At 42.0% G+C, this 17,135-nt stretch overlaps 1 protein-coding gene across 1 annotated transcript in view; it reads left to right on the top strand.

Annotated features, from left to right (window-relative positions):
- PARP1 (poly(ADP-ribose) polymerase 1) overlaps window positions 1-17,135 on the top strand; it is a 30,928-nt gene that overhangs the window by 12,133 nt on the left and 1,660 nt on the right. The window contains exons 6-22 of the mRNA XM_053974280.1: window positions 425-541; window positions 2,005-2,181; window positions 2,604-2,745; window positions 4,286-4,426; window positions 5,129-5,371; window positions 6,324-6,392; window positions 7,116-7,248; window positions 8,420-8,615; window positions 9,903-10,031; window positions 11,398-11,481; window positions 12,285-12,407; window positions 12,869-12,997; window positions 13,703-13,801; window positions 14,353-14,505; window positions 14,792-14,919; window positions 15,280-15,341; window positions 16,412-16,526. Coding sequence (XP_053830255.1) covers window positions 425-541; window positions 2,005-2,181; window positions 2,604-2,745; window positions 4,286-4,426; window positions 5,129-5,371; window positions 6,324-6,392; window positions 7,116-7,248; window positions 8,420-8,615; window positions 9,903-10,031; window positions 11,398-11,481; window positions 12,285-12,407; window positions 12,869-12,997; window positions 13,703-13,801; window positions 14,353-14,505; window positions 14,792-14,919; window positions 15,280-15,341; window positions 16,412-16,526 — 2,240 coding nt within the window. The remainder of the gene's footprint in view (window positions 1-424; window positions 542-2,004; window positions 2,182-2,603; window positions 2,746-4,285; window positions 4,427-5,128; window positions 5,372-6,323; window positions 6,393-7,115; window positions 7,249-8,419; window positions 8,616-9,902; window positions 10,032-11,397; window positions 11,482-12,284; window positions 12,408-12,868; window positions 12,998-13,702; window positions 13,802-14,352; window positions 14,506-14,791; window positions 14,920-15,279; window positions 15,342-16,411; window positions 16,527-17,135) is intronic.

Below are 17,135 nucleotides of genomic sequence, written 5' to 3'. Positions count from 1 at the left end.
ACTGCTGCAGGTGTTTGATCTGGTAGAAGTTCCTCTAATGCTTAGTTATCTTAAAAAAGGAACAGTGGCAATCAGCAATTCTGATTTTTTTTTTTTTTTTTTTAATGGAAGGCTCAAATGCAGCTACATCCCCACTGTTCTCAGTGTCAGCTAGGTAGGTGAAATTTACAAAGAATGTTGAGATCTTACTAAGTAAGGGCACTGACGTTTGAAGGGTATGACTCTAAGGGTCTGTTTTAGGTGTTTGGTAGAAGGTGTGACTCTCCCTTTTGGTAAAGTTACTGGTTCTTGGAGCTCTTAATCTCACAATCTATGTTTAAGATAACATGGACTTGCTAAAACCTTGTGCACATACTGCAGTTTGAGGAGTGTTCTTTGCTACTTGCAGTCGATTGCTTTCTAAGCTGCTGGGTTTTATCAACAGGAGCAGACAGAGCTGATCTGGGGCATCAAGGATGAGCTGAGGAAGGTCTGCTCCACCAATGACCTGAAAGAGCTGCTGATTGCCAACAAGCAGGAGGTCCCCTCAGGGGAGAATGCCGTGAGTTTGGTTGTAGTTGCGGAATTGGTGAAGCTGACCTGACCCAATATTGCTGCAAGGTCCACAAGTCTGAAGAATGTTCTAACGTAACACTTAAGAAAGAAATTTGGTGCAAAGCTCAGTCCTGCTGTCCCAGGACTCTGGTATTGCTGTTAAACTTGCTTGTGAAGGGTGGTGTGGTGGCGAGTGATGCTGAATTCAGCATCTTTGTCCTAGTGTAGTGCCTTTATTCTGCTGTGCTCAAAGTGGTCTGTATTTTTCTATGGTGCTGACTCTTCATGAGCAGGTTAGTTAAGGCACTTCACATTGCCTCCCTCAGCTGTTAAATAATGCAAAAATAAGCAAAAATTGTACAAATTCCGAGTTTCTTTTCTAAAAAGAGTCAATTTTGATCTATGTAATTTGTGAAAGTCTGCTCTCTTTCAGAGCCACATACTGCTTTAAGTATTTGTATTTATCAAGACTCTTTGTAGAGTGTGGGCTGGTGTGTGGGAAGTGTCTAGACTCAAAATGGATATGGAATACTCTTAGGCAGGAAAACCTGGACTTGTCTGAGCCTACTTTCCCACCTACCTACTCATGTGCTCAGATGCAGTAGCTTGTCTTCTCCCTGGCTGTTCTGGCATGGCAGCCTGGTCAGGTGCTGTGTGGTAGATTTGTTCTCCTGAACCACATGATTATAGAATGGGTTGGATTGGAAGAGACTCCAAAGATCATCTCTTTCCAACCCCCCTGCCATGGGCAGGGATGCCACCCCCCTAGGTCAGGCTGCTCAAAGCCCCATCCAACCCAGTCTTGAACACTTCTAAGGATGGAGAATCCACAGCTTCTCTGGGTAACTTGTTCCAGTGCCTCACCACCCTCAGAGTGAAGAATTTATTCCTAATATCTAATGTAAATTTGCCTTCTTTCAGTTTAAAGTCATTGTCCTGTCACTACATGGCCTTGTAAAGTGCCTCACCGCTCTCTTGTAGACCCTGTTTAGATTCTGGAAGGTCTTGCAAGAAGACCTGGAGACCTTTTCTCCAGGCTGCACAATCCCATATCTCAGCTTGTCGTCATAGGAGAGATGCTCAAACCCTCTGGTCATTTTTGCAGCCCTCCTTTGGCCTCACTTCTGCAGGTCCATGTCCTTGCTCTGGTGGGAGCCCCAGATCTGAGTGCAGCTCTCTAGGTGGTGTCTCTTGAGAGTGGAGCAGATGGGGAGAATCACCTCCCTCTTCCTGGAGAGGAGAGACTGAGCCAGGGGTGTGAGCAGAAGGAACCTTGCGCCATGCCTCTGAGGCATCATATATCCATCAGTGCAGCTGCAATGCATGGTTTATGTTCAGAGTGTGTGTGACATGCTGGAAAGGTCTGTGCCAGCAGCCTGGCAGTTAAGTTCTTGTGCAGCCCAGGGTAGCACTGTGTGTGCTTCCAGCCTCCTCCTGCCATGACATGCTCTGTGTTCTTTGTTGCTTTAGATCTTGGACCGAGTAGCAGACGGGATGGCCTTTGGAGCTCTGCTGCCCTGTGAGGAGTGCAAGGGGCAGTTTGTGTTCAAGAGTGATGCTTATTATTGTTCAGGGGATATCACTGCCTGGACCAAGTGTGTGGCTAAAACACAGACTCCCAACAGGAAAGACTGGGTAATCCCAAAGGTGAGTGTTTACTGCATATTTGACGTTCTGAAGCACATTTCCGAGCTGACTGAACAAGCAGCAGTCAGTGCAGGATGCCAGAGAGCAGAGTGTGCTGCAGCACTGAGCAGCTGTGACAGCGGGCAAGTCCTGTCACAGCCACATCCCTTCAGGAGCAGGCAGCTAATGCATAAATAAATCATATTTCTTCCAGTAACATTAAATTGAAAGAGACAATGTTGATTTGATTTGAAACTCATCATTTGCCCTCTTCCAGCTTTGTTTTTTCAGTCAGTAAAGTGGGGTTTTGTCCACCTTAGCGTGAATCAAAATAATTTCCAAGATGTGCAATAAATTCCAACATCTGGCTAGCATTCAATTTGTCCTTTAAATCTTACAGTAATATTTGTTGGTTTTAAATTGTTTATGCTTCCATCCCACAGGAGTTCCGGGAAATTCCTTACCTGAAGAAATTTAAATGTAAGAAGCAGGACAGGGTGTTCCCTCCAGATGCTGCGACTGTGAACTCAGCACCTCCTCCCTCCGCATCTGCTCCTTTGTCAGAGACTGTGTCTGCACCCAGAGGTAAGTGTCTGGCTGGGCATACATTGGTGGAGTTCAGGATGATGTTCAGGCTGGCATTCCCAGCCAGACAAATCTGCCACCATCAACAGTCCCACTGGTCTCCTGCTCTTGAGCAGGCAGAGCTCTCCTGATAAAAAAGCATCTCATGTGCTTTATCTTCCTAGCACAGGTAGGCCCTGAGTTGTCTGGGGTCATGGGCTTGAGGTTCTGTTATTTACCCAAAGATCATTTTGAGTGTTTCTTGATTGTGAGGAAATGATGTGTATGCAATGAATCAGAAATGTAAAGGCTGATGTTGCAAATTGTGTCTCAGGGGAGACCTGCTTCAAAATGCCACCTCACTTGGTTTCTTTGGGACCATCCAGGGATATCCGTGCTGCCAGATATTCCACATGAATTTAGGTTTTGAGGGCAAGAGGGTTTTTCAGGGGTTTGTTTTGTTTCTAAATCATCTACTGAGATTTAGCCTTACTGATCACTGGCTCCCCTTATATACTATAGATATGCTGTCTCCACCTAGCAAAAGGCTGAACTTAAGAAACTCCATTGTAGGTTGCTGGAACAAGTTGCATGCTTTGGTGATAAAGCCTGTCTGTTAAGAACTATGCTGACTTCTTTCTTATTCAGCCTTTCTAGTTCTGGCCATAATTTTGGGTGCAGGGCATTACTGTAACTTGGTTAAAAAGATGGGAGTAATTCTCCACAGTTAATTTCAGCCAGATCATGTTATTTTAGCAATGAAGACAAAGTAACCCCGGTCTTATTTTTGATTAGCAATTGATTCCAGCCCCAGTGTCCCCTGAAAGTAAACTCAAAAGGTTGACCAGATTTAAAGCCAGGTTGCTTTGTTTGCTAGCAACTAAACTAATCTGTGTTGAGGGGAGAAGAGGAAGCACAACCCTCAGCTGGTCAAATAGAGTTGATAGCATTTATCTTATAGCAGTGCAAATATGCTCTTAGGCACTTGCCATGTCCTGGACCAGCCTGAATTGCAATGTGATGGAGCCTCAGATGGTTACCAGTTTGCTCCTGACTTCTTATGGGGTTTGCATGGTAGAGCCTTGTACTGTCTGTAAGATCAAGACTGGAACAGTGTTGCTTGAGAGATAATTCTCTCTGCAGCCCCTCAAAGAAAGATTTCCTTTTGAAAAGGCAGGAGCTTTCATGTGACAGTGAATTTCTCCCATGCTATCTAGGCATTAAAAGAAAAGGGAAGCAGAGCACAGTCCCTAGTAGCACAATGCTGAAAGAAGACTGATTCTTCTTAGTTAACAAAACAAACCAAGAAAAGGGAAATATGCCTACATACCATTTCCCTGTCTTCCATCCCTTCTGTTTGTTGGCAGCTGCTGAGCTTTGTTCCCTTTCCTCTGGGAAGGGGAACTCCCTCCTGCTTGCTTAGCACAGGTCAGACCTGCTTGGTCCCTCATCTCCCTGCCAGCTGAGCTGATTGTACAGCAAGGGGGTGCTGTCACTTTGTGCTTGGTGTTTGTCCAGGGACTCTGTGCCTGTGGCTAATGTGTCATTTCCAAACCTTTAGACAAACCACTGACCAACATGAAGATCCTGGTTGTTGGGAAGCTGTCAAAGAACAAGGAGGAGGTGAAAAGCATTGTGGAGGACCTGGGAGGAAAGATGACCACAACAGCTAACAAGGCCACCCTGTGCATCAGCACCCAGAGTGAGCAGCCATGCTGTGGTTACTGGTAGCAGTGGTAACAGAGCTGAGCAGATTACAGAGGACACTTGTCCTCAGAGCTGTCTGGGGATCAGTGTTTGGATTAGGGGGAGTGTTTTGTGTGCACACATGGCCTGAGTGTGCTTGGAAAAGTAGACAGATGTGTGCTGTTTGAGTATTGCTTATCCAGCAAGTTAACCTGGCAGGCTTTGCCTTAAGGCTCTCATGGGTCAGTGGCAGCTGGGGTTTGTGTGCAGACCATAGTGGTGTGCAAGGCACCTTTGTTGGGATGAGAGGTGCTGAGGGCTGTGTCCATGCTTGTCTTGGAGAATCCCCAGAGCTGACTGTGGGGCACTTGTTTGCTCTGCTGACAGCTTAGAGTCTGCTCTTGCTCTGTGTTGGAGCTGTGCAAACTGACTGCAGAGGTGGGAGATCTGCTCCCATCCATCAGAAAGTGCAGCTGAGATTTGGGAAAGGGAGATTTGGACCAGCCAGGTAGAACAGGAGTGTTCCTGCTCTAGCCCAAGCTGTATCTTTAAACCAAGGAGGAGCTTGGCTCTCCAAAGAACATGGTGAATCCAAAATGTAGTGGAATTGTGTTTTCACAAAGTGTTACAGAGCCCTGAATCATGGCCAGAGACAGAGGCTGAGGTCTAAAACCTCATGGATGCATTTTTTTCTCCCCTTCCTATCCTGCCTCTGCAGAGGATGTGGAGAAAATGAGCAAGAAGATGGAAGAAGTGAAGGAGGCCAAAGTCCGTGTGGTCTCAGAGGCATTTCTTCAGGATGTGAAATCTTCTAGCAAGGATTTCCAGGAGCTTGTGTCTCTCCATGCCCTTTCACCTTGGGGTGCAGAGGTGAAAATGGAGCACGAGGAAATGGCTGTGGATGGGAAGAGCAGCAAACCCCCAAGCACAAAGAGTGCTGGGAAGGTCAAAGAAGAACAAGGTGAGGAACAAAACGGTTATTTCTCCACAGGCCTGTTCAGTACTGTGCATGCACAAAGCAAACCTGGGTATGGTCTGTCCTTACCCTTTCCTTGAATTTTCTGCCTTTTTTTTTTCTCATGGTAAGTTTATATAATGGGCCTCAGGGCAAGACTTAGCAGTCTCCTGAGCTGGCTCTTGTTTCCCATACTTCAGTCTGCCTGGGCTCCCTGCCATCAGTCCAGTCTCTTCCTCATAAAACATCAACTTCACTGTCAGTTTGGGTTAGTGTTGCAGCTCCAAGGAGGTCCTGGGACACCAAAATGACAGACACTACTCAGGGAGTGTTGGCAAGTGAGAAAATACTGAGGTCCAGAGCACTGAGTCTCTGTACTACTTGATTTAGAACATAATATTGTTGTAACAGTGTGAAAATATTGACGGCATTGCTCACCAGTGCCATAGAGAGCTTGCATAATTAACCCTGGATGGGGAACAAAACCATCACATTTGCTCACTTCTCTTCAGAACCTGTTCTCTGTGTCCTCCAAGTGGAGGTTTCTGTCATACAGTTGGGTGTGTTATTGCCACACTGTCTCACCACAGTAGCATCCCCTGGGAATCTAAATACTCCCCATGCCCTGTGAGGTTTTTAAATCTCACTTTCACATTTGTGGTTGTCTTTATCTGCAGTGCAGGTGAAAAATGACACGGTCCACCCCTTGGGGCCAGGAGAAAAGAAATAGGTAGATAGAATCGGGGGAAATGTAATTTCTCATTTAGTTGGTGGGTTGGGGGCTGTGATTTGGCTGCTAGAGCTAGGTTAAAAAAAAGCCACTGAAGTCCGTGTGCTCATATACTGGGAATCTGCTTCACCTTAGAGTGATAATTATGCAAATTAAGAATTTTAAGGGTGATTCAAGTCAGACTGTGTTGCTCACCTAAAAAAAAAAATTAACTGTCTTTCACTGCAGGACCTAGCAAGTCTGAAAAGAAAATGAAGTTAACAGTGAAGGGTGGAGCAGCAGTAGACCCTGATTCCGGTGAGTGATAACAGTGCCAGTGCCTGTGCCTGCACCACCCACAGTCTTCAGAATGTGTGATGGTTTGCAGAAGGGTTTTTCTGTGAAAGGATGAGGGTTCCATAAAGGAGCATGAATTTTTAAACCTTTGATAGCAAACTTAAAGGAAGCATATTGATTGACATCCAAGGCTGAATATTCCAGGATTTTCTAGTGCAGCTTTCTTCAGAAGGACCAGTTAAACTAAGGCGTGCACCTTGTTCAGCTTTAGGATCTCCTGTCAGTGGAGTGAGTAAAGGCCCAGCTAGCAGAGGACACGGGTTTGGCATAAGCACCTACTCTCCAAACCTGTGGTGCGTGGATGTTCTGACAGTTTGTACTGCATCCAAGGCCAGCCTTTGGTTTTCAGTCCATTTGCTAATGTGACACCTGCAGAGCTGCTTCCTTCAGCTGCTCACATGGCATTAGATCCTAGATTTTTAGATCATCCTCTATCAAAGGTTACAGTTTTTTTTCCTCTAGTTAGGATTGATATTCACTCCAGTTTATCTAAAGGTGTATGCTCACAATTCATTAAAAGGAAAACATGCTCCAAGTAATTTCGAATGAGCTTGTGGTCACTGTTTTTGCAGTATTTTTGTTGAATCATACTGCTGCAGGAAACATTTGGATGAGTGCAAATGCAGGAAGGAGAGCTAAAACAGTAACCTCCTCCTCTGTGTTCTAATTTTTTCTTCTCTGCAGGTTTGGAGGATTCTGCTCATGTCTTTGAAAAAGGTGGGAAAATTTTCAGTGCGACCCTGGGACTAGTAGATATTGTGAAAGGAACAAATTCCTATTATAAGCTGCAGCTGCTAGAGGATGACAGAGAGAACAGGTGAGTTTAATTTTCCCTCTAAATACTTCCATTCACTTTTTTCTAATAAATACTGGATTTCTGACACTCCAAAAGCCAAGTGTGAATAAAATGTCTTTGGGGAGATAACAGATTGGTTACTTGAAGAAAAAAAACACTACAACACAAATGAAAAAAAAAAAACCCAAACCCAAACTAAAATAACTCCTCCAAACCTACCAAACAAGCCACCCATGGAGAAATCTCTGCTCTGCATGGAGACATTCCTTGTGAGTGGTGATAAAACCTAAGGTGGGTTTTTTTCCCCCATATTCTCTAACTTACTGTTGTCTTCTAATCACAGAGCTATCACCTTGGGAACCAAAACCAGATTCTAGCTGTTCTACCACAGTATTAGCCTGAGTTGTGTGCCCTGAGGTATAACAAAATGCATGAAATAGTCAGGAGCTGATCATGTGTTTAGCTTTCCAGTGTCATTGGGTGCATGGCAGAGCTGTCCACTGGTTGCATTGCTGATTAGATTAAGAGATTGAGAAGGTTCTTTAAAATAAAACTGCCCCTGCCAAACACATAAGTTATACAGAAATCCAGGGTAGCAATGACTGTGGTTCAGCTCCAAATTTACCATATTTTTAATAAGCTTTTGTTCCTGTCTCATTTGTGTGAGGTTGTATCAAGTCTGAGATTCAGTACGTGGAGGGATGTCAGTGCCTGCATTTCATACCTGACATATTGGAAAGGTTGATTGATTGTATCCCCATAAATACTACAGAAGCTCACCCAAGGTGCTGTCAGCAGTACAAACAAATATTTGATTTACTTCTGGTTTCTCTAAAATACTGAACTCTGGGGCCTGAGGCTTAAAGATGCTTTGTCTTTGTTTTTCAAATATATGACCCCTATAGTCTGAAGATTTGTATTTGCAAAACATGAAGACTGAAGAGATGTTAGCCTCTCTTTTCCTGCTGTGCACCCATTTATCCTCAGGGCTGTGGTTCTGGTGTGTTAACACTGGGCATTTTTCATGCCAGTTCTTGGATATAGGGTGATTCCCCTGTTGATTTCCCACCATGAAAAAATTGTAGAAATTCTTTTCACACTCTGATGGAGAGTGTGTTCCATAAAATTAATGGTATGGAAATAGCACTGGAGTAGCTGATGCCTGTTCTTTTCTCCCATTCCATTTCTCCAGATACTGGGTGTTCCGATCCTGGGGCCGGGTGGGCACTGTAATCGGCAGTAACAAGCTGGAGCAGATGCCATCAAAAGAAGATGCCGTTGAACACTTCCTGAATTTGTATGAAGAGAAAACTGGCAATTCTTGGCATTCGAAGAACTTCACTAAATATCCCAAAAAATTCTACCCACTGGAAATAGATTACGGACAGGTAACCCTGAAACTCCACCTGTCCCAGGTGGAGCACTGCTGAGATTCCCTGTGTCACTGTTCTCTTCTGCGTGCTCTTGGATCACTTGCACTTAACAAACCAGGGGAATAAAAATGCAGCTGTTGCATCTTCTCTCTGCTACAGGGGAAAGCTGTAGATCAAGGAGTGCCATCCATTAAAATAGACCTGTTGGGAAACCAGAGTTTTCTGTTATCAAATCTGATATCCCTTGAATGCTTGTTCCTGTTTACTCCTGTTAACTTTAAGGATATTAATTTGTACTTTATCCAGCAGTCAGTTCACAGACATCCTGTCTGAAAACTCAATTTTTTTAAATTTTAAAATAGATGCTTCTCATCTGTCTGCTGCCTCCAAAATCCTCCCAAATGCTGTAGCAACTCCAATGCAATATTCCACTTAGTGTGTATACTGAGCAGGCTTAGAAAGAAATTATTCACTGCCAGTAAGATTTGTCTTTTTAGACAGCTAAAAAAAATAAGAATTCTCTTCCTTCTTTCCAGTGGAGGTTTGTGTGTTTATTGAAGGGCATACTTGTTACCTGAACTATTTTCAGACTAAATAGTTAAATGCTATTATATGTGCCGGAGCACATATTTTCAAGACATTGTGTTATTTCAAGACATATTCAAATTAATGGATGTCATCTTCCAGTGCAAAGCACTCAAAGCTTGGCTTTAATTCTGGAAGTTTGAATATTTCAGTGGCAAAGTGTCTGTCTCAGTGTAATGTACAGTGTTACTCAAAGCACCTGGCTGATGATTTATTTGTGTAATGCTCTCTCCATGAAGGCATCAAGATGGTATTATGGCAAATTGATGATTCCTGTACACATCTATGGCAGTTTTTATTACAAAAACTTGGTGAAACTAGTTATTACGTCTGTTTTGTCATAAAATCAGCAAAGTAAACAGTCATTTTTTCACGTGAAAGTCTCTATGCAGCAGAAAGCTTGCAGAAAAAGTAATTAATAGTTGCTTGAAGTGAAGCAGCAATGCAAAGAGAGTTCCTATTCCCTTAATTCTACTTTCTGCTTAATTTTTACAGTGCCATCTCTTGAAATAGTATCTACCAAATTACTGAATAGGTGTTGTTTTAAGACCATTTTGTTCCAGAATGTCAGAGCAATGTCCCACGCTCCCCATGAACTTCAGGCTAGTCATAGTATGCACACACTAAATTGGTTTTGAATTGTTGCCATGGCAGCCAGCCTGTTACTTTTTAATTCTTTGTGATTTTGCTAATTCTGATACTATTTTTACCTTCCAGGATGAAGAAGCTGTCAGGAAACTGACAGTAGGTGCTGGGACAAAATCAAAACTCCCTAAGCCAATCCAGGATCTTATTAAGATGATCTTTGATGTGGAGAGCATGAAGAAAGCAATGGTGGAATTTGAGGTGACTACACACATTCATGTTTCTCCCTTCTAACCTACCATCATACTTGCACAAACAGAAGCAAGTTCTTTGTAATCCAGAGTGCTTCATACTTCCCAAAAGCCAGTGTGAGTTTTAGATCTGTCTTAAAATAAAAGCAGAGATAATAACAACATAACACAGATTGGTACAGGTGGTACTCAGCAAAAGAGTATTGGCCCCAAAAGTTTGGGAGCTACAAATCTATTGCAGAATGGTTTTCATAGATTATTAATATTGTTTTTGTGCCTCTCATGTCCACAAGACATGATCAGTTTTGAGACCTGTCTTCTCTCTTGCAGCCCATCTTGGCTTTTCTTGGTATCTGGCTTTATCTACACTTAGCTGTCGCTAAAGGTGAAAGTTCTCCTAAGCCCAATACAGGGCATACAATCTCCATGCAAAATCAATTCAGGGCTTTCACCTCAGTCTGTATGGCTTGGAAGAGCCTTGTGAGTTCATCTTGTAGAGAAGATACATACAGCTGGGTTTCCTAGCTCCATAGTGGATAAATAATGAGGGACTTAGCCAGACAGTATGTGATAGTCATGGTTTCATGGGATCTTCTGTCCATGAGCTAAACCTTAAATCCATCAACTTCAGTGAAAACTAGTTTACTCTGCAGAGTGTATGGTGAGTACTGTCAAGAGTCTAGAGGGCATATGTATGATCTTTCTAAAAGACTCCAGTGGGCTTGATTTTTGTTGAACATTTTTGCATTCAAGTGGTCCTTTAACAATATAGCATTTTCCAATACTCTCCCAAGATCCATCAATACACAAAGAAAACCAACATTAAATTAAATCAGTGGATAAATGTGGGCAACCAAGACATTGCTTTTAACTTAGTTGAGGAGTTTTGGCTCATTTTTCATGAATATGAAGCACCTTACAGTATCTTTGCATTTGACCCTTGATAATTGTAGGGTAAAGTTGGAAGAGAGTGTCTGGATTGTACCTAGACACAGATGACCTTATGAACAAGAATTATTTCTTTTTCCTTCCTTCAGTTTACTGCTTTGCCAGCCTTAAGTATATGGTTACTTAACTGATTAAGGAATGCATCTGACACCAGGTTGATATTAAACTTCATGCCAGATACTTAATATCCTATTTTTTGTGTTGCCCTAGCATGTATGCTTAGCGTCCTATTGCAGTATTCCTTTCGTTATAGGATGTCCTCTCAATGGTGTGTCCTTCTGTCATAATTCCTCAATCCACAGAGTCTAAACTGTTTTGTTGGTCAGTCCTATTAGCATGGAGAAATTAGTTCTCTAGAAACCAGAGAGGGAATGCTGCAGTGGTTTAAAAGTAGTGAAAATTTGGTTTAATACTTATATCTTTATCAGATTGACTTGCAGAAGATGCCATTGGGAAAACTGAGCAAGCGACAGATCCAGAGTGCATACTCCATCCTGAATGAGGTTCAGCAGGTGAGCATAAAAGAGATGTTAGAGCAAAAAGGGAATTCAGAAGTTGTTCTGGGCTCAGTGGGGTGAATGCTGAGCTCTGCTTTCTGTCTCTCTGGGGAAGAGGATATGGCTTTCATGGGTAACCAGTTAGTTCTCTTCATTGTTGTATCAGTGTGGGCAGTACTTGTGTCTTCAGCATTTTTGTAGCCCAAACTTTAGGCCATGGCAAACATAAATGGCAGCTGAGCAAATGAAGTTGGTGCCTTGATCTAGTAGTGAGTTTGTGTTTCTACCCCAGAGAAGTCTGTCAGAGGATGAGAATAAAGGTTAAGTTGACACAGGAAAGCGTCTGGTTTGATAACGTTGCTGTATTTACACGTCATAATCTGAACCATTCCAGAATCACTACGTGGTATTGCCTTTACAGATTGCAAAAATGTACCAGCATAACCCATGTTTTTTTGTCACGGGCTCCCTGGCAAAGCATAGATACAGGAATTTTTTCAGTTGCTAGAATAGACCAGACCCTTGACAAGGATATGCACTACTTAAATGTCCTGAAGGCTTTATTTTGCCCTCTGGAAACATAATCCCCATTGAATTTTTCTCATACACAGTTCTATGTATTACTGTGCAGATACTGTGACTTGCTACATGCAAGACAATTAAATGGAATTGTTCTTTTTAGTCCTGTGAGAGTTTCAGCATAAACACTATTTGCATTGCTGCTCCTATGTTAGTCCCTAAGTATCTTGTATGTTTTTATTGCAATGGAGACTTAGTCTTACTCAGTAATTTTCTTCGGTGCTTGTTGTCTTGTCTAGGCAGTTTCTGACAGTGGTTCAGAATCACAGATTTTGGATCTCTCCAACCGCTTCTATACACTGATTCCTCATGACTTTGGGATGAAGAAGCCACCTCTCCTAAATAACTTGGAATACATTCAGGTATTGATTGTTATTTGCAGGCAACAGGTCTTAATGTCAGACATCTAACATAGAGAATATGTGAGGTTTAACACTTACTTGACCTCATAAAAGCAGAGGTTAAAGCATAAAAACCTCACAAGCTAAAAGACGATCTAAAGAAAAACAAGTTTAACCTCATGCTTTCATGAGGTTAAACTTGTTTTTCTTCAGAATATCTTCTTTGTTTATGTGCATGTGTCTGTGTAAATACGTATATGCATAAGGTATTAGAAAATAGAGATGTTATGGATATATATGTGTGTATATTTTAATATATTTGGGTGGGTATATATATTTAAAGACAGTGTTGTTGTGTTATTAGATGGCACCATGTGGCCAGTGATTGTCAGACACTTTTTTAATTTGGGATATCCCAGACTTATTCTGAACATGTCAAAGGCCTAAGTAACATAATATTATTACCTGTTTCAATTCTTCAGGCTAAAGTGCAGATGTTGGACAACTTGCTTGATATTGAGGTTGCTTATAGCCTTCTCAGAGGTGGAAATGAAGATGGAGATAAAGACCCAATTGACATCAACTATGAAAAACTTAAAACAGATATTAAGGTAAAGAAAATAAAAGGCAATGAGTGGCTGTGAATACAAGCTGATGTCCTGTTAGTTTGGAGTAAAATAAATCATCCAAACTGTAACTGGACAGATACATGGAACTGATGTGGGTTAAGGAACTGGAGCATGTGTTCAGAGAGATGCAGAAAGAGCTGAGCTGTTTTCACCTGGAGAAAAGAAAGCTCAAGGGATACTGTATCAATAGCTACGAATACCTGATGGGAGAAAGAAGGCAAGAGGACAGAGGCAGACTTTCTTCAGTGATTTCCAGTGACAAGAGGCAATGGACGCAAATTGAAATACAGGAATTTGTGTTTAAACAAAAAGAAGAAGCTTTTGTTATTGATGTTGTTTGGTTTGGGTTTTTTAGTTTGTTTACTCTGACAGCAGTCAAACACTGGAAAAGGTTGCCCAGAGAGGCCATGGAGGCTCTCTTCTTGGAGGTGTTGAAAGTTGGACTGGACTGAGTGACTGACCCTTCTTTGTGTAGTGGAATTGAAAATCATCTAGTTTCCAGCATTGTCTCAGACATTCTGTGGCTGTCTGTATATCTGTGCTTCTTCTCTAACTAGGAATGTGTTTCCACTTAAATGGCTGTGGAGGTTTAAAGGGGGCGGTTGCAGGCATAGTGTGGATGTTGTCATGTTATAAGATGGCTACTAGTTTGTTTGCTGAGGAAACTTCTCATTTGTCTCTTTGCAGGTTGTTGACAAAGATTCAGAAGAAGCCAAGATTATCAAACAATATGTGAAGAACACTCACGCTGCTACGCACAATGCATATGACCTCAAAGTTGTGGATGTAAGCTGGGCAATAATGGGGTTTATCTTTGGGAAGATGGACTCTCCTAAGTTGACTTGCTTGTTTGCAATTGCCTTATATTTTTGAGTAACTTACCCATTTTCGTCTGTTGAAGGGGTGATTTGCTAGAACGTTTTTTTTTTATTACAATAGCAGAAGTCTAGGCAGAGATGAATCTAATGAGGTGTTTTTGCTTTGGTGTTTTTATTTTAATTTAATTTGCCTCAAAGGGAAGGTGGAGGAGTAATCATCTGAAATTGAGCCTTAGTTCATTGAATGATTTTTTCAGAAAAATAGAGCCTCATGAAAATGCAGAAGAAAATGTGGAGAAGTAATCAACAAGAAGAACCGCGTGATTGCTGCTACCTCTTTTTTGCTAGCCTGACACAGCCAATTACAAACACTAAAACCCATCCCAATCAATTTCCCTAGCAGATCAATGTACATTGCAGATTGTATGATTTTTTTTTTCTCCCCTCTGATGAGTTGCATGAAAGTAATGGTTTATTTGCTTGGTTATTCTTTACCTCCTATCCTCTTTTGAACTGAAGATCTTCAGGATTGAGCGTGAGGGGGAGAGCCAGCGTTACAAGCCCTTCAGGCAGCTCCACAACCGCCAGCTGCTGTGGCACGGCTCCCGCACCACCAACTTTGCTGGGATCCTCTCGCAGGGTCTGAGGATAGCTCCTCCTGAAGCTCCTGTGGTAGGTGAAATAGCTTCTCTGGTTGCCTACATCTCTGTGCCCAGAGATGGCCACAGGCAGGGACAACCTAAGGAAGGGAATTTCTGTGTGGGGAGCCCCCTGTGTTATCTGCCACCATTTAGACAACATCGTGTCCCCCGAGTGAGGTGCGCATTGGGGTCCACAGGAACTTGAGTTGTACCTTTGCTCTCCTGGGAGCCCAGCCAGGTGGATTCAATGCTGCCTTTGGGTTATTTTATTGCCCCTGTTTTATTTATTTATTAATTTATTTATTTCCTTCTTGCAGACCGGCTACATGTTTGGGAAGGGCATCTATTTTGCAGACATGGTATCCAAGAGTGCAAACTACTGTCACACATCTCAAGCTGATCCCATAGGTTTAGTACTACTGGGAGAAGTTGCCCTTGGAAATATGTACGTAACTTACAACGAGTATCTGCCAAATGTGCTTAATACATCCTCATAGAAGGTGATGCTAAGATCGCAAGCCTTCTCTTCAGTGTGAAGAAGAAGCATGTGTTTTTACTTCAGAAACAAGATCTGGTTTTTCTTACAATAACAGCTATTGTTGCAGGTCTAGCTGAATCTTGTAAAAAATGCCAACATCATTAAAATTAGTGACAAAGAAAGTTGGAGTTCCAGAAGACTAGAATTTAGATTAACTTTACATTAACTCATCATAAACTAAAGCCTGAAAAATTTGTGATTTTTTTTTTCACTAAGATAGCTTAAGACAAATGTAAAGTGCTATTGTGTGTTCTTTGTGCTGTCCAGGTATGAACTAAAGAATGCTTCCCACATCACAAAGTTGCCCAAGGGAAAACACAGTGTCAAAGGTAAGCATTAGTTGTTGTCACCAGTAATCTGTAGTTGATGGCAGACTTGGTTGTGGCGCTCTTCTTAGTGAAGAGAGCTGTACTCACTTCTTAGCTGTACATCCTTTAAGAAGTTGCATAATGTTATCCTTTAGTTGCATCAGGATGTGTATGGGGTGTTTTAAGATGCAGGTTAATACACTTGGAGTGTTAAGACTGAAGGTGCTGAAGTTCAGGAGGGAACTTCTATTTGATATTACACTTGAGAAAATATAAAGTACATTCTCCAACTTCTTACTCGCTTTCATCGTAACAATACTGTGTATTTTAGAAGAGAGATTAATAGATCAGAAGAGTAATTGTTTAGCTTCCAAAGTGGCTTAGAAGCTTGGACAGAAGGGAAAAGCTAGGAATAAAAGTTCAGATGGAACAACTGCTCTCATTACACTTCTATCTGCAAAAAGTGTCATATACTGAAAAAGAAGATGAGAGAAAAGACTTAGCTGTCTAACTCAAGCAAAATAAATGGTAATTATGGCTGTCTTCTGTACCAAGATGGGAGAATGAAGAAAAGTATCTTCAGTAATGAGTGGCTTATCTTAAACTATTCATTTTGAGAATCTTAAAAATAGGTTGCCTAAAAGAGAATAAAAATTGATTTTGCACCTTTTTCTATACATACTACTCATGTTCTTATGGATATCAAATCAGATTTATATTGAAAATTTTAATGAGAATAAGAATTGGTTTGTTGTACTTGTCTGAAAATGCTGCGATGTGCATGTTTTCATTAATGGAGTTAGGATATGAGAGCTACAAATCTGTTCTGGTTTAGCTTTGATCATATAGATTAGACAATTAACAATTCAAAGTCTAAAATTCTCATTTTTAATGTAGCAGAGTACAACTGCCATAAATATGGTGATGCTGAATTGAATAAATAAACTGTATTTTTCATGTTCTGTTGAAGATACTTCTACACTTGATTTGAAAGTATATGTGAAGTAGTATTTGGCTGGCTGGATCATTTTCTTTTTGTGCAAAGTCTGTTTGCCTCCTCGATTTGTAACTAATGTTGTTTCCCTTTCTAGGCTTGGGCAAAACCGCGCCTGATCCCACAGCCACGACCACCCTTGGTGGCGTGGAGGTTCCCTTAGGGAATGGGATCTCCACAGGAATTAATGATACATGTCTTCTGTATAATGAGTATCCTTTGCTGTTACATTGGCTGCACACAGTGTTTGAGTGTTGCTGCATTTGCAGGAACTCACTAAGGCCAGTTAGGAGTTTTGCCTCACTGTGTTTTGTTTTGTTTAGATCTGCTTTGGGGAGTATTTGCAGACAATCTCTTCTGCAAGGGGGATGATTTTACAGTTGCTGCACTTAAATTGTCATTCTGCAAAAAAAGGAAGTGATACACATACCAATAGCTGTTCCCAACAGGAACAAAATTTACTGGAGTGGTCAGGCAAAACTGCCCTGTAGTGTCTTGCCCAGACATGTGCCAGGACAGGGGGAGGGGAATGCAGCCTGTGGTTGCTCATCGCTCCAGTCTGGTTTCTCCCTCATGGTGCTGTGGTAGGCCAGCTTGGCTAGGAAGAGGTGGGGGAGCCAGCTCTGTGCTCTTGCGCTCTCTCAGCCCATCTTTTATGTTCCCTAGACCTCTGCAGGTGTTGAGGTATGGCCCAAATGCCCAGCAGAGATGCAGCCATTAAGTCTCTTTCTAGGCAGAAGTGCCTCCAAATCAATTAGTGCTTTAAATCTACAAGAGGTCATAAGAATGCAAATAAGTGATGTCTAAGGTCCAGCTCGCTC

This window comes from Vidua macroura, chromosome 3 (assembly GCF_024509145.1).
Source record: "Vidua macroura isolate BioBank_ID:100142 chromosome 3, ASM2450914v1, whole genome shotgun sequence".
Taxonomy (NCBI): Eukaryota; Metazoa; Chordata; class Aves; order Passeriformes; family Viduidae; genus Vidua; species Vidua macroura.
Note: the sequence above shows the minus strand (reverse complement) of the source record. Positions and strands in the feature narration are given on the sequence as shown.